This window comes from Dryobates pubescens, chromosome 39, assembly GCF_014839835.1.
Source record: "Dryobates pubescens isolate bDryPub1 chromosome 39, bDryPub1.pri, whole genome shotgun sequence".
Classification (NCBI taxonomy): Eukaryota; Metazoa; Chordata; class Aves; order Piciformes; family Picidae; genus Dryobates; species Dryobates pubescens.
The window spans coordinates 3,740,948-3,757,685 of NC_071650.1; the positions used below are offsets into that span (position 1 = coordinate 3,740,948).

The following is a 16,738-nucleotide window of genomic DNA, read 5'->3' on the forward strand; positions in this document are numbered from 1 at the left end:
TATAGCAAAGAAAATTTATTTATGTCAAGTTTCATTAACCGCTTTCAAGAAAAGGATTCCAAAAGGATAAAAATTAAGATGGAAAACAGTATGTAGCTAATACAATGTTTTATTTAATACAAAATATTGGAGAATCAGACAACTTCTTAAGCACTGGGCTGCAGGCTACTGAAAAGCTGCAGGCAACTGAGAACCAAACCCTCTGCAAAATAAGTCCTTACAGAAGAGTCCAAAACAGTTCCTCCCATGTGCAACAAGCATTATGCTAGATCCGAGTATGTTTTAAAGTCTCCACATCTACACCTTAAGGCTTTCACTGAACATGTATTTTTCAGCAAGTTTAGTATTAAATCAATGTAATTTCACCTAATGATGATACACTTCAATTTGTACATGAGATACAACAATGATTCGGAACACAGCTTCACTTCTTTTAAGATATACGCAGTAAAAGGCTTCACCAAACTCAGCCCAATGTGCAACATGCTTGTGGTGTGACAGCAACTTCGAAAATGGTAAGGAAAACCTGTTTCTAATCCAGAGACTGCACACTTCCCACAAAAATGTTAGTATCAATGACTCAGATGTAACAAAAATATAATCCCCAGCTTCATTTGCTGCAGTTCACATGACAGTCCGGTATTATGCAGACAAGGCAAGCCTAAGACATTTAAACTTAGGTTTTTTCCCCGACAAACAATACCTGTAGTATTGGTTTGGTACTTCTCCAGCCCCAAATAATAAAGAAAGAATTACTTAATGTTGGAGTTGCCCTGGAACCTATTTGTGTTTTCATGTGTTACAGGTTCTTCAAATACAAGGACCACTTTCCTCCAATCAATTTCTCCTTCCTCCCGTTCATGCTTCAGACAGTTGATGCAAGGGGTGAAAATTAAGCTTGGCAATGTTTCTACTCCAGCCAAATCACTTGAGGGGGAAAAAAAAAAGTAAATTGAAAATGCCCTCTGAATTTTATTTTAGCCAAATTGAGAGCCAGGCAGCAGTTTGCATAACCATAACTTCATCAATGTTACTCTCCTCTGACCTCCTTTCTGCTGCCTTGTGTTATAAGCTCAGACCAAGGCACATTATGTAAACATAAATCCTCAGAAGTTTTGCAGAAGGGGTTTCCCGTTTGCCACAGTAGTTGCAACCATGTCTTGATGTCACCATCACTTCAGTGTCCCTTGGGAGAAAAGAAATTTCAGCATTTTTAGAGGGCAGCGTAATGGGTTAAAGCGCTGTGAATGGGTTAACCTGCCTGCTTCCCCCCCAACACAGAAGTGAGGGAAAAGTAACACAACAACTCTGGGTTGAGACAAAGAGACCGAGCTAAGAGTTTAATATAAATGCGAACATAAGGCACAGTTACCTTGGCCTATTCGCAGAAAAAAACCAAAACCAAACAGCAGGAGCTACCCAACTCCCACCCATCTCACTGCCAATCCTGCAGAAAACACCCAAGCCCCCGAACCCAATGCAGCTTCCAGAACAGGAAGCCTTTCATGTTACAATCTGAACTTCAAGCCCTGTAACACTTCGCTCCAGACAGCACTTTCATTTTGAAGAAGGCAAGAGGCAGGATGGTTTTGAGTAACAGCAGCAAATGTTCAACTTAACCCATGGCAGGCAGACAGTGTTCTTGGGTTATGTAATGCAGCAAATATCTCCCACATTTCTCTCCACCAGTTCCATGATCTCCACTGTTGGGTAGGACCAAGTCTCAGCAACATAAAGAACATAGACCAGTACTAATGGTTTCCAAGCATTTTAATCCCACAGCATGCACTGGAGAATGCTCCAATTCTTGCCACTTTGGCCTTGGCAGATGGATTTGATATAAAAAAACCCCAACAACAAACCAAACAAAAAACCCTACAAAAACCCCACAAACCACCAACAAACCCTTCCAACAACCTCCAGCCCCCACAAAACCAAAAAATTCACCTTTAAAAAAATAAAGAAGTTAATTTTCTTTTTCTTTTACAACCTTAGTATGCTTTCATGTTTTGAAGCTCTGCCCTTACATGTCTACCTCTTCTCTTTGTGGCACTTCCATATAGCTAAAGAATTTCAACTTTATTATAGCTCTAGAAACTCTCAAACAGATGCACCACTGTCACGTAATATATTTTCTTCCTCCCAGTTCAACTCCTTAGAAAGAAATAAGCAGCAATCTCTTATCATTTATCAAAAAGTACCCATTGCAAAGCATGCTCACAAAACAAAAATTAAAGCCTTTTTTCCCAAGGTACTTGTTTCTAACAGCAGCACTCAAATCACTTCTTGCTTAGGGGAAGGAGATTAAAAGCCTGGCACAAAAGGAGCACGTCTGTCTTTCTAGTCTGGAGTTCCTCAACAGCCACCTATCCAATGCTCTGCTACACTGCCCACAGGGCAGTACCTGGGTTTCCCACTGGGGAAACAGAAAAGAAACACAGTAGGTGAAAATCCCAGGAGCATCCCACAGTGTGCGTCAGTACAGCTATGCCAGCAGAGCCCTCCTGTGGAGATACAACATATTCCAGCAGCAATGCTGAATTTACAGGCATAAACCTCAGACCTCTGTTTAATTATGGTACAATCAAAATGATACAAAGTTCAGAGAAGCAAGACTGGTAGGTGGAGGTTATAGTTTAATCAGACCAACCAATACAGCCAAGACAAGCCTTTAGATACCAGAGTAACTTATAATTACAAAGCAGATATCTACAACATCTCTCATTTGAATTTTGATCTGAAAAACTGCCTGTCTCATCTCAGCCAAGCAAACCACTGCCCATTTACACCAGCAACCAGTACAGGAAACATAACATGGTATTTGCCTCTCTGTTATCAGAGCATCTTGATTGCAGTCAGGATGAGCTGGGAACCGAGTCTGCTCAGTCTATGCTCCCTATTCAGCAGCTAGATGCACAAAAAGCAGGAAAATGAACTTGATTAGATCAGCTCTTCAGTTTTGCTACCTGTGAAAGAATTTTTTTTACAGGAACAGCCACCTGATTCAGTTATTTGCAAAGCACAATGTCAAAATACCATAATTATTATACCATCAAAGGATCTGAATTACACAGCACACCTGACTCAGTTTCTTTTCTTCTTCATTATCTCACTGGTATTGCATGACCATAATGAGTCATGTTGTATAGCATTTAATTTTCCTTTTAATCATCTCCTAATGCCAAATCATTTTGGCCATGCAGTAAGTTACAATGGCTGTGATATTACTGGATTGTGTTTGTTGACCAGGATTAAGACACTAATTTACATTTTTAGTGAGTAAATGGGAACAGTATCCCAGATTCTAACCTAACATTTCAGCATGCAAAAACATGCTCTACTTATGTTTTAATTGTTCTCTGGAGGTCCCTTCCAACCTCTAATGTACTGTGGTACCGTGATACTGTGACTTAAAAAGTCCTTAACTCTGCCTGGAATTTATCACTTGCCTTTATCTTACACAAACAGGTGATGCTCACTTCATTTCTGTAGCACAGCAAGAATTCACATAACCAGTGAAAAGGAAGAGGCAGATGAAAGACACTAGCTCATGAGGACAGCAAGGCATCACATTTCTTTAAAAGGATCCACATTTGAGAACATGCTCTTGGGTAAAGAAACAATCAACAGGAAGTCTCTAAGAACCAAGCAGCATCTCAGCCAGCACCCAGTTTCAAATTGGAGCTTAAGAATTGTGCCAAAATTTCAGGAACAGTTTAATTATAGAGTTCTTTACACTTTCCTTCCATCTTTTCTCAATTTCCAGAAATGCTCAGCCCTTTCTGTAGGGTAGAGAAGGTTTCCATAGCAAACCAGAGTAATTAATTCTGTGTGCGCAAATGGGCACAGGGATGAACCTACCTACACACAGCTCCCAAGCAGTAGCAATGTCCTTCATGGAAGTGGTTACACTTGCTCTTGTAATTGGTAATGAAACCCTGTGGTCACAGCTCCTATGTAGAAAGAGCATTCCCAAGATTTCTGAATTAGTGGACGTGTCCACCTTCTATACATCTCAATCTATGGTTTGCATAAAGTAAACTGTATGGAAATATTACATACACAGTAGTGGCATGCCTCTCAGGGTGAAAAATCCTGGGGTGGAAAGGCAGAAAAGAAAGCAAGAACTTCTCTCTACTTTTCCTGCCACTAAAGGCATTTGATGCCCAGATGTGGTTCATCACCATTTGAGAGGACTAATTTTTAAAAGGCAGAAGATGTGAACAAAGTCTCCAGCTGCATTCCCAAAATTCACTGTGATTGTCCTAACAGTGGCAAACTTTAAGCCCTGTACTTTCTGTGACTGCAGAGAAGGGTTTTTTGTGAACACTTAAATAACCACGACCTGAAACAATAAAAACATCACAGATGTCATCGACTTTCAAGTGAGAATAACCACCACAGGATTAGAATTTGTCTCGTTGGCTGTTAAATAGAGAGCAAGATCCAGCTCTCACAGCTGAAAGACTTGGCTTACACAATTTGTTTTTCTCCACCACAAGACTAAGGAATCAATGGACTCCAAAATGGCTCTTCTACGCTGGCTGCCCAGCACACTAAATCCTCTCCAGCCACCTCCACATGAATGCAACAGCAACAAGTTGCTGACTTTATGTAGAGCTATGAAAAGAGGAGATAGTAAAATTTGCCATACAGACAACATACTTGAGCCACACTACAGAAAGAGCTGAGGTGAACAGGAGTTTTCACAAGACAATTGCTGTACTGTTCCTCTTGGTGAAGTTTCAGGGAATTTTATGTACAAACCCCAAGTCGTCTTGCTTTTCTCCATGGTCCCAATCACACACGAGCTGCAGACCAGACACAAAAGCGCAGCCAGCGGATTGTTCCTCATGCTGGAGGCTGAGGAGTATAATGGAGTGATGGATTCCCCCTCCTTCCTCCCCACTTTCTATCAGTGAGGACAGCTGCATTTCTCTACACAATTTCTTATTTCCCCCACTTTTGCTTACAGCACACAGCATCTCTGCTCTGTCAGCCTGCCTCCAGAGGTCATTTAGGAAAGGGGAGAGTAGAAAGTGGAGCACGTCACCAGTACTCCCTTTCCTGCTGCCAGGGAGAGGCTACAGAGGAAGCAACACAAACTCTGGGCTGTTTGCATCTATCAAACACAAAACTGCAAGACCTAAGAATAAATAAAACCAGTGTTAATAGTTAAATTCTTGATTTAGATATTCAATTCTTATTGGATAGAAAAACATAAGAAAGGAGACAGAAGTGAGCATATGAAGGATCCAAGATGCTAAATGTATAATTCAGCAAAGGAATCAAGTCCATGCGGACATGATCAGCTTCTAGTTAGAATTCAGAATCCGAGAGAAAACTCTCAAAACAGCAGAACAAGGCTCAGGGAACAGAAGCCAAGAAAACAAACTGATTAGAGAGATTTTATTTATTTATTTATTTTAAATTATGAACCCACTGCTCTGGAGAGGGCCTAAAACAGCTATGTGACTATCTTAAAGCAGAGGTGCAGTAAGAAACTTCCTTTCCTTCTAACAAGCAAACCATATTGCCTGTGAGGAGCTAAGTCACCATAGGCTTCTGCACTTTTACCATATGTACATGAGGGGTGTTGGATAGGTTGGTTTGGGTGATGATGATGATGGCAGGGGTGTGTGTGTGCGCTACTTTTCAGGTTTTAGAGATTTAATTTTTTTTTTGGGGGGGAGAAGAGGTAAACTACATGGCCATACAAGAGAAGCTGAAAACCTGATTTAAACTCACCATGACAAACAAACTAATCAACTTCAGTGGGTCTTGAAATAATCTGGACTCAAGTAAAGTGGAATGGTTAACTAAATACAAACAAGCAAGCAAACAAACACTAAGTTACTAGTGAAATGGGGGCATTTTTTCCTTTGGAAAGGTTTGTGGACTGCTTAAACTAAGAATCAGTTTCTCTTCCACAGAGCAACAATTTGTTTCTTTCTCTGATGTGCAAGCTCTGCTTCGCAAAGAAAGCACAAAAGCAAGGGGATAAAAGCTGCAAGCAGAAAAACTGTATGGAAAAAAAAAGAAGCAAACTCTACAAGGAACATCAGTTTAAATTCTTATGATTCAACTCTGATGACTTTTCTCCATCCCTCCTTGAAAAGCAAGTAAATTTAAGACAGTGACATAGATTGAAATGGCTTAATTTTTATCACTACTGGTATAATGGAAACACTGGTCCTAAACTCAGACTTACAAGCCAGGAAGAGGATGCCACAAGAGCTAAAAAACACTCAACAACGTGAAATGCAGAGTAAGACTCTATTTTACAACATTTTCAAGATTTAATAAAGGAAATCATAGTTCTAAATATCCCCCAAATGCTTTTAAACAGTAACTATAAAGGTCTCAAGATCAGTTGCAAAGTGGCTTGAGAAAGAAGCACAAGATTTCACTGTTTTTCCTGCTTGATAACTCGAGTTACAAACTGCAGAGAAGTTGAGCATAGAAATGTGATGCTGCCTCCCTCCTCCTTGCTGGAAGGCTTGCACATTTGTTCCCCCTTAGCTGAAGAATGTATCAAATCTTGCACCTTCCATGCAAGCAAATGAAGTGCAACAGTTATTTCTCTGGACTACATAAAACTACCTTTCCATTTCAGTTGATCACGTTATTATCCAGTGGTTTTGAACTAATTTTTCGGTCAGGCTCCGAGAGGGAGTAGATGAAACTTATGTATACAGAATTGAAAATAATGTTGGTTTGTGGTATATTAACAAAAATACTAAAAGAACCCCTATCCCAAACTCTTTTCCTTTCAGGATCCCCATAGCCATGTTCTGTTTCAAAATACAGCAATTATGGACCTGGATTTTACAGTTATTCAGCTGCACATACTTAAGAACTGTGCTACAGCCTTAATTCCAAACCTTCCTGGACAGACACATTTACACTGCTACCCAACTGGTTGAATGTAATTTAGCCAACAGTATCTTAATTTATCTCAGTAAACTGGAAGACTGAAATCTTTATGGTCATAATTACCTTTTCCCAAGAGGATGACTTCATTCATTGCCCAAGACAAAGTACTCTCTATGTGAGAGTGATCCACGGCTTTCTTTGTCTTGATGCATACTTGTGGCTTAGTAACTGTGCATGACCCACAGTGTCTGATTAATCTGAAGAGGTATAGCCTGTGAGCACAGGCTCTCCAATAAGCTGAGAATCTTAAACCCAATTTGGAGGATGCTCTGGGTTTCCTTTCCTCCCTTTCCAGGATTTGCTAACTCTCAGATAAATTTGCCTTCCACAGTCAAGCCACTGTTCCTCTTCTCCTCCTCTAGAGATGTCAGTATTCCTTGAACACAGCTAGGCACTGCCATATTACCCACCCACACAACTACCATTGCTAATAGCTGTTCGGGTGCTTTGCTGCCTGAGTCCTGTATATATATATTTAATGCACAACACAGCAGAGCAACTCCCTCAGCTGACTAATGTTCAGTATTATCTTCTGGAAAAATCTGTGCTACGAGCCTTATGTTCCTTATAAAACATAACTTAGTAGTGTGCTACGTGATCACATAAAGGGCATTAATGCATATGGTAGAGCGCAGGTTCACTCAAAGCTTGTTAGGTCAACCAGTTCACCCATCACTCCACCCTAAATCCAATTTTAATAAACTCAAAGATACATCTCTATCTCATGCAAACCTCCAGGTATACCCCTCAGCTGAAGACAGACAAATGATGAAGGTATACAGTAGTATTAATGCAAGTTCAGTTAATAGTTTGCATCTGTGTCAATGAGCCTTTGAAAGTGAACCTTCTCCAAGGTGTTAAAAATTCTTTCCATAGTTTTAACTGTATACTTTATACCATACCCTTTTCCATCTCCACCCGCCCCGCAGCACTACTGAATGGAAGGAGCCAGCATGCTACAAACCCTACTGCAGACTCTGTGCTGATTCAGAGAAGTTAAACCCAAAGACCAAGGAGAAGAGACATAACGATCCCTCTGCCACTACATGTCACATTATACGAGGCCAGTTTGCTGATTTCCCCCCCCACCCCCTTACAAAATATAGAATATAAAAGGATATAAGCAAACCTGGAACAATTAGTTGAATTCAAGCCAAGTCTAACTTCTAATTAAATATTACAATAAATCCACAATCTTTTTAAAACAGTTTGCCTGACATACACCTTGCAATGAAGACCACATTCAGAAAGCAACACATCTTGCTGCCTCCTCCATAATACAGAAGCTAAGGAAACAAAGGAAAACATGCAAAGGAACATAAGCTACTCATAAATAACTAGTGTAGCATTTTGGATGGAGAAAAAAGGCTTTATCCATCAGTTCTACATTTAAACAGTAATGATGCTGGTCAAGTATACAAAAGCAGAAAGCTAAAAGTAAAGAATTGCATTAGAGTCCATCTCTTTCTATACGCTGTTCAACATGATTTCACTGCCAAATTACACTGATGCTTCTAGCCTCAACACCACACATTAAGCACATACGGGATCTTGTAAATGATCCCAACTCACTATCAGCCTAAGCCATGGTCTCAATTTTCACATCTCAAGTGTCTAACACATGCAGTACTTCTCACCTGCACAACCTGTTCACTTTATGTTGCTACAGAAAGTGCCTTTTGGATTGCCAGAAACATATACAAGTGATTCTTCTTTGTTCAGGCTCACCACATTTGTTTGCTTATCTATCCCTAGCTGTACTTCGCATGTGCTTCTGCATCAAACTCTGTCCAGATCACCAAATGCTTTAAAATTCTGCATTTTGTGGTTTAACCTCAGCAACATCCCCTTAAACAAAAGTAAGGATGCTGATCAAAATCTGAGTTTAATTTTACTCAGACTCTGCACTCAAAGTACTGGGACTGCCAGCTCATGGTGACTCAACTAATCTTCAAGTTTCTAATTGCATTTTATTAACATGTGGCTCAATGGCTTAAACTACTGAAGAGTAAAACAAAGCTTGCCTTCCCCCCCCACCCCCTCCCCTTGGTTAATACATAAAAGTTTCAACAGATCCTTCCAAAACCTAAAGCACTTACAGGACAGAAAGTAAGTTTTGAAAGCATGTAACTATTGTTTTAACAGTTAACTCAATAAATCACGGGCAACTGTCTCTGTTGCAACAGAGAAAACATCCAGCTCAACAACTTCTACAGCTTATTTGTGTGAAACGTTCTCCAAGCAAGCAGGGGAGGCAGAACACCACTTCATATCCAGTCACAACTGGCCGTGGTATAAAGAATGCAAAAATACTTGACTTAAACATGGCTTTACAATCTAGCCAAACTACCGTAGGGTTTTATGACAGATCCCCAAAGAACCTCCACTGTGATGTGGCTTTTATCTTTTGTTATGGCAGATTCAGGGAGGGATGTCAGAATACAGAAATAACCAGGCTGGAGTCCAACCTGTCACCCAACACCATCTAATCAACTAAACCATGGCACTAAATGCCCTATCCAGTCTCTTTTTAAACACTTCCAGGGATAGTGACTCCACCACCTCCCCAGGCAGCACATTCCAATGGCAAATCGCTCTTTCTGTGAAGAATTTCTTCCTGACATCCAGCCTAAACCTCCCCTGGCTCAGCTTGAGACTGTGTCCTCTTGTTCTGTTGGTGGTTGCCTGGGAGAAGAGACTAACCCCCACCTTCAGGTAGCTGTACACAGCAATAAGGTCTTCCCTGAGCCTCTTCCTCTTCTCCAGGCTAAACAAGCCCAGCTCTCTCAGCTGCTCCTCACAGGGCTTGTGCTCCAGACCCCTCCCCAGCCTCGTTGCCCTCCTCTGGATATATTCAAGCAACTCAATGTCTTTCCTAAACTGAGGGGCCCAGAACTGGACACAGTGTTCAAGGTGTGGCCTAAACAGTGCTGAGTACAGAGGCAGAATGGCTTCCCTGCTCCTGCTGGCCACGCTGTTCCTGATACAGGCCAGGATGCCATTGGCCATATTGGCCACCTGGGCACACTGCTGGCTCATGTTCAGACTACTATCAACCAGTACCCCCAGGTCCTTTTCTGCCTGGCTGCTCTCCAGCCACTCTTGACCCCAGCCTGTATCACTGCATAGGGTTGTTGTGGCCAATGTGCAGAGCCCAGCACTTAGATGTGTTAAATCTCACGCCGCTGGACTCTGCCCATCTGTCCAGCCTGTCGAGGTCCTTTTGCAGAGATCTCCTACTCTTAACAGATCAACTCCTGCCCCCAGCTTGGTATCATCTGCAAATTTACTGATGATGGACTCAATCTCCTCATCCAGATCATCAATAAAGATATTAAACAGGCTGGGGCCCAGCACTGATCCCTGGGGGACACCACTAGTGACTGGCTGCCAGCTGGATGTGGCACCATTCACCACCACTCTCTGCGCTTGGCCCTCCAGCCAGTTCTTAGCCAGGCACAGAGTGCTGCTGTCCAAGACAGGGGCTGACAGCTTGCTCAGGAGTTTGCTGTGGGGGACGGTGTCAAAGGCCTTGCTGAGTTCCAGGTAGACTACATCCACAGCCCGCCCCACATCCACCAGGCAGTCACCTGATCATAGAAGGAGATCAGGCTGGTCAGGCAGGACCTGCCCTTCCTAGATCCATGCTGGCTGGGCCTGATCCCTTGGCCATCCTGTAAGCGCTGTGTGGTCACACTCAAGATGACCTGTTCCATAATCTTGCCTGGCACTGAGGTCAGGCTGACAGGCCTGGAATTCCCTGGCTCCTCCTTTCAGCCCTTCTTGTGGATGGGCATCACGTTGGCCAGCTTACAGTCATCTGGGACCTCTCCAGAGACCCAGGACTGTTCACTTACAGAACCTCTGAAGATTCTGCTTTTAAAAACATCTACATTGGGTAGTGTTTTCTACTGAAAACCCACCATAAAATTACAGAAAATTGTAAATATAAAATTAATGTTTGAAACCTTCGGACTATATCTTACTAGCACGACTAGCCAGAAAAATGGATGATTTACTAGAATCACTTCTTTGCCAGATTCTGGATAGTCTTTCAAGTGTCAACAGGAACAATTTAGATTAATTGCACCAATGACCTGAGTATTCTCCAGTTCTACAGACGAATGACCAGCAGAACACATAACAATAGGTTTGTGCTTTCAACTTGAAAAGTGGACCCACACATCGATGTGGTGATGAGCAAAGTTTTGCAGAGCCACAGAAATCCACCTGCACGTTGCCTTGTAAGCCTTTTTTTGACTCATGAAGCCACTTTGAAATTTGGTTAATTGCTCTACAACACTGCAAGCAGGAAGCATCAGGAGCCTCACGTCTTTTAGCATGACAAAAAAATCAGCTCCATTTTATTTGCTGATGCTTGCAGGGCTCCAGTTGGCACAGCCTTCCTCTGAACATCCATTTCACCTAACACTGGTGAGAAACGGAACAAGACAGGGCCATCACCAGGCCTATGCAAGGTCCTGGAAGAAAGGACTTCCCTTATTCCCTTTTATTGCCAGAGAAGATCCAAACCCTTCAGACACACATCACTACTCACACCCCTTATTGCCGGTGCTGCTGTACTCTTCAAAAAGACAGAGCATACTCTGAACTACTCACATGGGATGACATGAATAAAAAGAAGCATCAAAGAGAATTTCAAACTCAAATTGTTTTCCTGACTTTTGTAAAAGCAGTAATTAAAAACTCAGTAAAAAAATCGTTATGTATGAACAGGCACAGACCTCGAATATGACCGGTGAAAAGTCTTAAGAAGGAATTAATTGGGAATTACTACATGCCTACCAACCAGGGTGTGAGGGCAAGAAATAAACCTGTCCACTTCACCCTGTCCGTAGCTCCCAACTAGAAATAGCTGCAGCTTTAAGAAATCAACAGTCCTGCACCTGTTATATTGCTGTTACATGGAGCTTCCCACAATTAATGTATAACAGGGACTGATTTTAAAATAGCTTTTAAATGGTTAACTTCCCAGAAGGTAGAATACCAGGGAGAGGACTCTAGGTTGTATTTTATCATGCTCTCTGCTTGAAGCAAATGAGTGAAGCTATTTGCAAAATCAAGTCATCATCTTTCATCAGATTTTGAAAACATGACAGTGATGAAAACATGAAAGTGATGAAAAACTTGGGGAACCAGCAATCTCATTATTCAGTCACACCAGTATTTTATGAAATAGCAACATCAGAGCCTCCCCTCAAAGGTACTAAACTTTGAAGTAAAGGAAGAACAAGCTCTTAAATGTTTATGATGGCATATTCCTTTGATCAGTTTATGTACAGGACCACAACATAATTGTCAAAACAAATGGATACAAGTTCCAGTATACCCCAATCATTTTTCTGCAAGAAGTTCACAGTTCTAAAGATCCAAACTGCAAACATAACATGAGAGTTTCCTTACCAGCTTGTCACCCCACAAATTAAATCTCTCCCACAAGACAAACAAGGACTATTCAAACATTTGTTCAATGCAAAAGCAGGACCCAGGCAGAACTGTATGCACAAGCACAGAACAAGAGTGAACAAAATCAAGGACACCCTTACCTGAACAGAAGGTGCTGGCTCTTGAGATTGCTTACTGGTAGTTCCTTGGGAAGATGCTAAAGCGAAATTATCAGTGGTGTGTAATACTGGCCCATCGATCCTGGCTGATGCCTCTGTCCTATGTGACTGCCACATCTCTTTTCTGTGATGAGATTCACCAGCTTGCTCGTCTCCAAAGGCAGCCCAAGAACAGCTGCCTTTTTGTTCATCTTCAAAAGCATTCCAGTCTGTAGCCTGGTTACAACCTGCTGAACTGAAGTCTGCAAAGTCATCAGAGTCCTGAAAATCAACACTCTCCTCTTGAGGTTTTGGCACTGTATCAAAGACTCCAAATTCACTATTATCACCACCGTCTACCTCAGTAGTTTGCTGGAAGTCTAAGCCGGACGTTTTCCTGGTGGTATGACATTTTAAAATTTCAGCAGTCTCATTAAGTTCAGCTTGATCCAGCCTTGCTGGCTGCTGAGAAACAGTACTTGTGTCCCTGAATTCACCAAATTCATCATTAGGTTCACTAATAGATGCAGGCTGTTTGGAAGTTCCTTCTAAATCCAGAGCATTTCTCGATTCTTGAGCATTAACAAACATGGGAGACGCACTGCTGACTGAACCAAAATCACCAAAATCATCATCATGCACGTTACTGCAAGCCACAACTTCAGCACTACTCCCACCATTCTTAAGATCTTCAGAGTCATCCATTTTTTCTCCTGCAAGATCACAGCCTAGGTTTTGGATCTTATCAACCTTGATGTCCTCTGTCCCCAAAGAGTCATCAGGCCTAGTAAAATCTTTGCCATTCTCTGTGCCATGTTGTCTTCTCTCACCGTGTTCTCCATTTTCAGTAGTGCATATTGAACTTCCAGTCATTCGAGAAATTGCAAATTCATGATCTTCCAGTGCTGAGCGACCCTGTTCACAAGTACTTTCTGAAATGCAAACCTCTTCTTCAGTATGAGTTACTCTGCTTATTCTGTTGTTCTCCTGAATGCTCAGAGAGTCTCTTTCATTAACAACACTGCATATGGTAGGTCCTGTTCCCTCTAAATGGATTGGTTTTTTATTTGAGAATGTAGCAAAATCAGCAAAGTCTTCACCTGAGCTAGGCATTGAGTTCAAATGTTGCTCAGTACTAAGGGCACTAACAGTTTTCAGTCCCTTTGGGTCACTGTCTAGATCTTCTATTCCCTGAGGATTTACAGGGTCCGATGCTGCAAATCCGTTTGTTAGAATCTCTAGACATGGAAGCTTCTCACCATTACACGCATCTGCTGGCTCATTCTGGCTCTCAACTGCTCTACCAGTTCTAACCATGTGAGATGAAAAACCCTCCGATTTCCCAGTGCTGTCTCTTTGTTCCCCTCTTTTGTTTACATCTTCTAAAGCAGTACCCGAAGTTCTACACTTGGATTTTTCTTTGCTGGTACTAGTAGCTGACATGTCAGGGTATTCCTTAGTAAGAGTAGGAAGCTCTGCAATACAGTCTTTATCTTTAACATTTTTAACAGATGTGAAAGCTGCAATGCTAGCTACATTGTCAGAATAATCACGAAGTGGGATGAAATGGTTTGTGGGTATAAACTCTTCCTTTGGATGACCATAATCTGGTGTATCAAAATCAGCAAAACCTACTCCAGATGTGCTAACGCCAGAAAATCCTCCAAACTCTCCAAATTCATCTTCATCATCATCGTCAGCTCCATTGTCTAGTGGTGGAGGGGATGAGGAGTACATTCGAATAATATCTGGTTCCATTGTTTAGTTCCACTTCAAAGTTAATGTATTTCTGTAAGGGGGGAGAGGAAAAGCATATTAAAATTTGGCTAGCTTTTGTCATTTCGTGTTTCTTACTTTTACTGTTAGGCATTTTATTTTAAAAGCATGTGCATAAGTTCACGTTCATATTAGACAAGAGACATTCCCCAAACTCAGTTTCTAACCAATTGTTTCAGAATCACAAAATCATTTTGGTTGGAAAAGATCATCAAGTCCAACCATTCTCTAACTCTGCCAAGTCTGGAGCTAAACCATGTCCCTCAGCACCATATTTCTGCCTCTTCAAAATACCTCCAGGGATGAGAATTCAGCCACCTCCCTGGGGACCCTGTTCCAGTCTTTGAGAACTCTTCCAGGGAAGAAGCTTCTTCTCATATACAACTCAAGCCTCCCCTGGGGCAAATTGAGGCCATTTCCTCTTTTCCTATCACTTATTACTATGGAGAAGAGACCAACACCTACCTCAATGCAACATCCCTTTAGGTAGTTGTAGAGAACAAGGAGGTCTCCCCTCAGCATCCTTTTCTCTAGGCTAAACAATCCCAGTTCCCTCAGCCACTCCTCACAAAACCTGTTTTCCAGACCCTTCACCAGCTTCATTGCCCTTCTCTGGACCCACTCCAGCATTAGCTTTAAGAAGTCACACAGAATCTACTGGGGACAGTTTAAGTCTCCTGTTAAACTACTACACGATCACGTTCCCAGCAAACAGTCTCCTGAATCACCACAACACCAAACTCGTCTTGAGCTGTTGTGCAACACACTGGTTGTTTTAACCCATCAATTCTCTACCTCCTGTCACCAGCAATTCATGAAATGTCCCTGGTCCACCTTTTACCACACTCATTTTCTGTGTGAATCTGTGCAACAGAAATCCAAGCCACTTCATGGACTATGCCACCACTGTCACGTGCATAAGGCACCCTCAGTAGTGTAAAAGACTTCAAGGATGTTTCCATAAGTTATGAAGCAGCAGAGGAAGGAAGTGCTGTTAAGAGTCACTAGCTCTGATCTGCTGCCTTGCTGTTTCGAGTTTTTTTCTACCAATTCATTGGTTGCTGTTACATCTTCTCATTCTTCGGATATCATAACTATGAGCCAAAAGGCTGTCTCCACAGCTGCTGCCACCAGTTTGCTTTTGTCTTATGAACTGCCAGTTGGGAAATGCCATAATGAGGCACCAGCAAAGCCTAGAGAAAAATAAACATCTTCATCACAGCTTATTCTCAAAAGGAGAGAGCAGCAAGATTATCTACAAAAAATTTAAACACAAATCACTAAATTAACAAGGGGGGGGCAGGGGGAAGGAAAGTAGTCCCACAGCCCAGATAAAATCCTTAATCTGTTTCTATCTTAACGCTGCAAAGCATTGCAATAATATGCAAGGTATGGATAGAAAATTCTTTCCTAAAGAGCATTCCTGGTTGCTTTCATTATTGTATGTAATTAATGAAACAATTGCTACTACTCTGTATGGATTCACAGTTGTACACATCACTTAACCAGTTCATACTTTAGAGCCCTTCAACTGAGAGCTACACTCGAGCTCTTTCCGTTCCAAATTACACTTGTCAGGAACAAACCGTAACAACAAGCATCATCTGCAGAAAGAGTGAAAACAACCTATATTACCAAGTATTTTAATTTCTAACCACCAGAGTAAACATGAACTTTACTAGCTCTGAAACTCAGATAAAGCCTAAGTCTTAACTTCCACACCTTTAGCAAACAACTTTGTGCCTAAAAGCAGCACACAAAAGGTTGCACAAACAACAAATGAAGCTCTGCAGTTGTCCCTAAGGACAAGAGACCACACCACTTGAGCCACACAACTCCCTTGGCATTTGCCAGGGAAGTCTGACACTTCTAAGGTGGCTGACACACCTACTTTGTTTGTTCGTTTGAATGTGCATTTTGCGGTTGCAAAAGCACGTAATGCTTATCACATGCAAACTGAAGACGACTGCATAGAAACTTTGTTTAGAATACAGAATAAGTTGTCAACAAGCTCCCACATAGGCTTACTCACCACCAGCTGCTTAAGAAGGTGTTTGAGAGGAGAGCTTCACTTTGTTATCTCAAAGGCCTCATCTTTCAAGATCACTTTCTTTTTTACATAAAGGTCTAGCAATTGCTGTTTCATTTCACACATGCATGTAAAGATCCTTTCCAAGATGTCTGCAGAGTGCAACTTTGCATTCACACAGACTGAAGAAATGGGCTAGCAAGAACCTTCTGAAGTTCAATGGGGACAAGTGTAGGATCTTGCACTTGGGAATACAGAACCTGGGAGTGCAGCTCAGCCTGAGATCCACCTGGCTGGAGAGAAGCCCTGTGGAAAGGGACCTGGGGATCTTGGTAGAGAAGATCAACATGAGGGAACAGTGCACTGCAGCTAAAAATACCAGCAGGATGCTGGGCTGCATCAACAAGGGCATCACCAACAGAGATAAATAAAT

General features: G+C 41.8%; 1 protein-coding gene across 3 annotated transcripts in view; it reads right to left on the bottom strand.

Moving 5' to 3' along the window:
* Positions 1-16,738, bottom strand: part of AFTPH (aftiphilin) — a 52,686-nt gene that overhangs the window by 24,144 nt on the left and 11,804 nt on the right. For all 3 annotated transcript variants that reach the window (XR_008463046.1, XM_054177221.1, XM_009901285.2), the window contains exon 2: positions 12,504-14,289. Coding sequence is in view for 2 of the 3 variants with exons in the window: in XM_054177221.1 (XP_054033196.1) it covers positions 12,504-14,258 (1,755 nt within the window). In the remaining variant the exon portion in view is untranslated. The remainder of the gene's footprint in view (positions 1-12,503; positions 14,290-16,738) is intronic.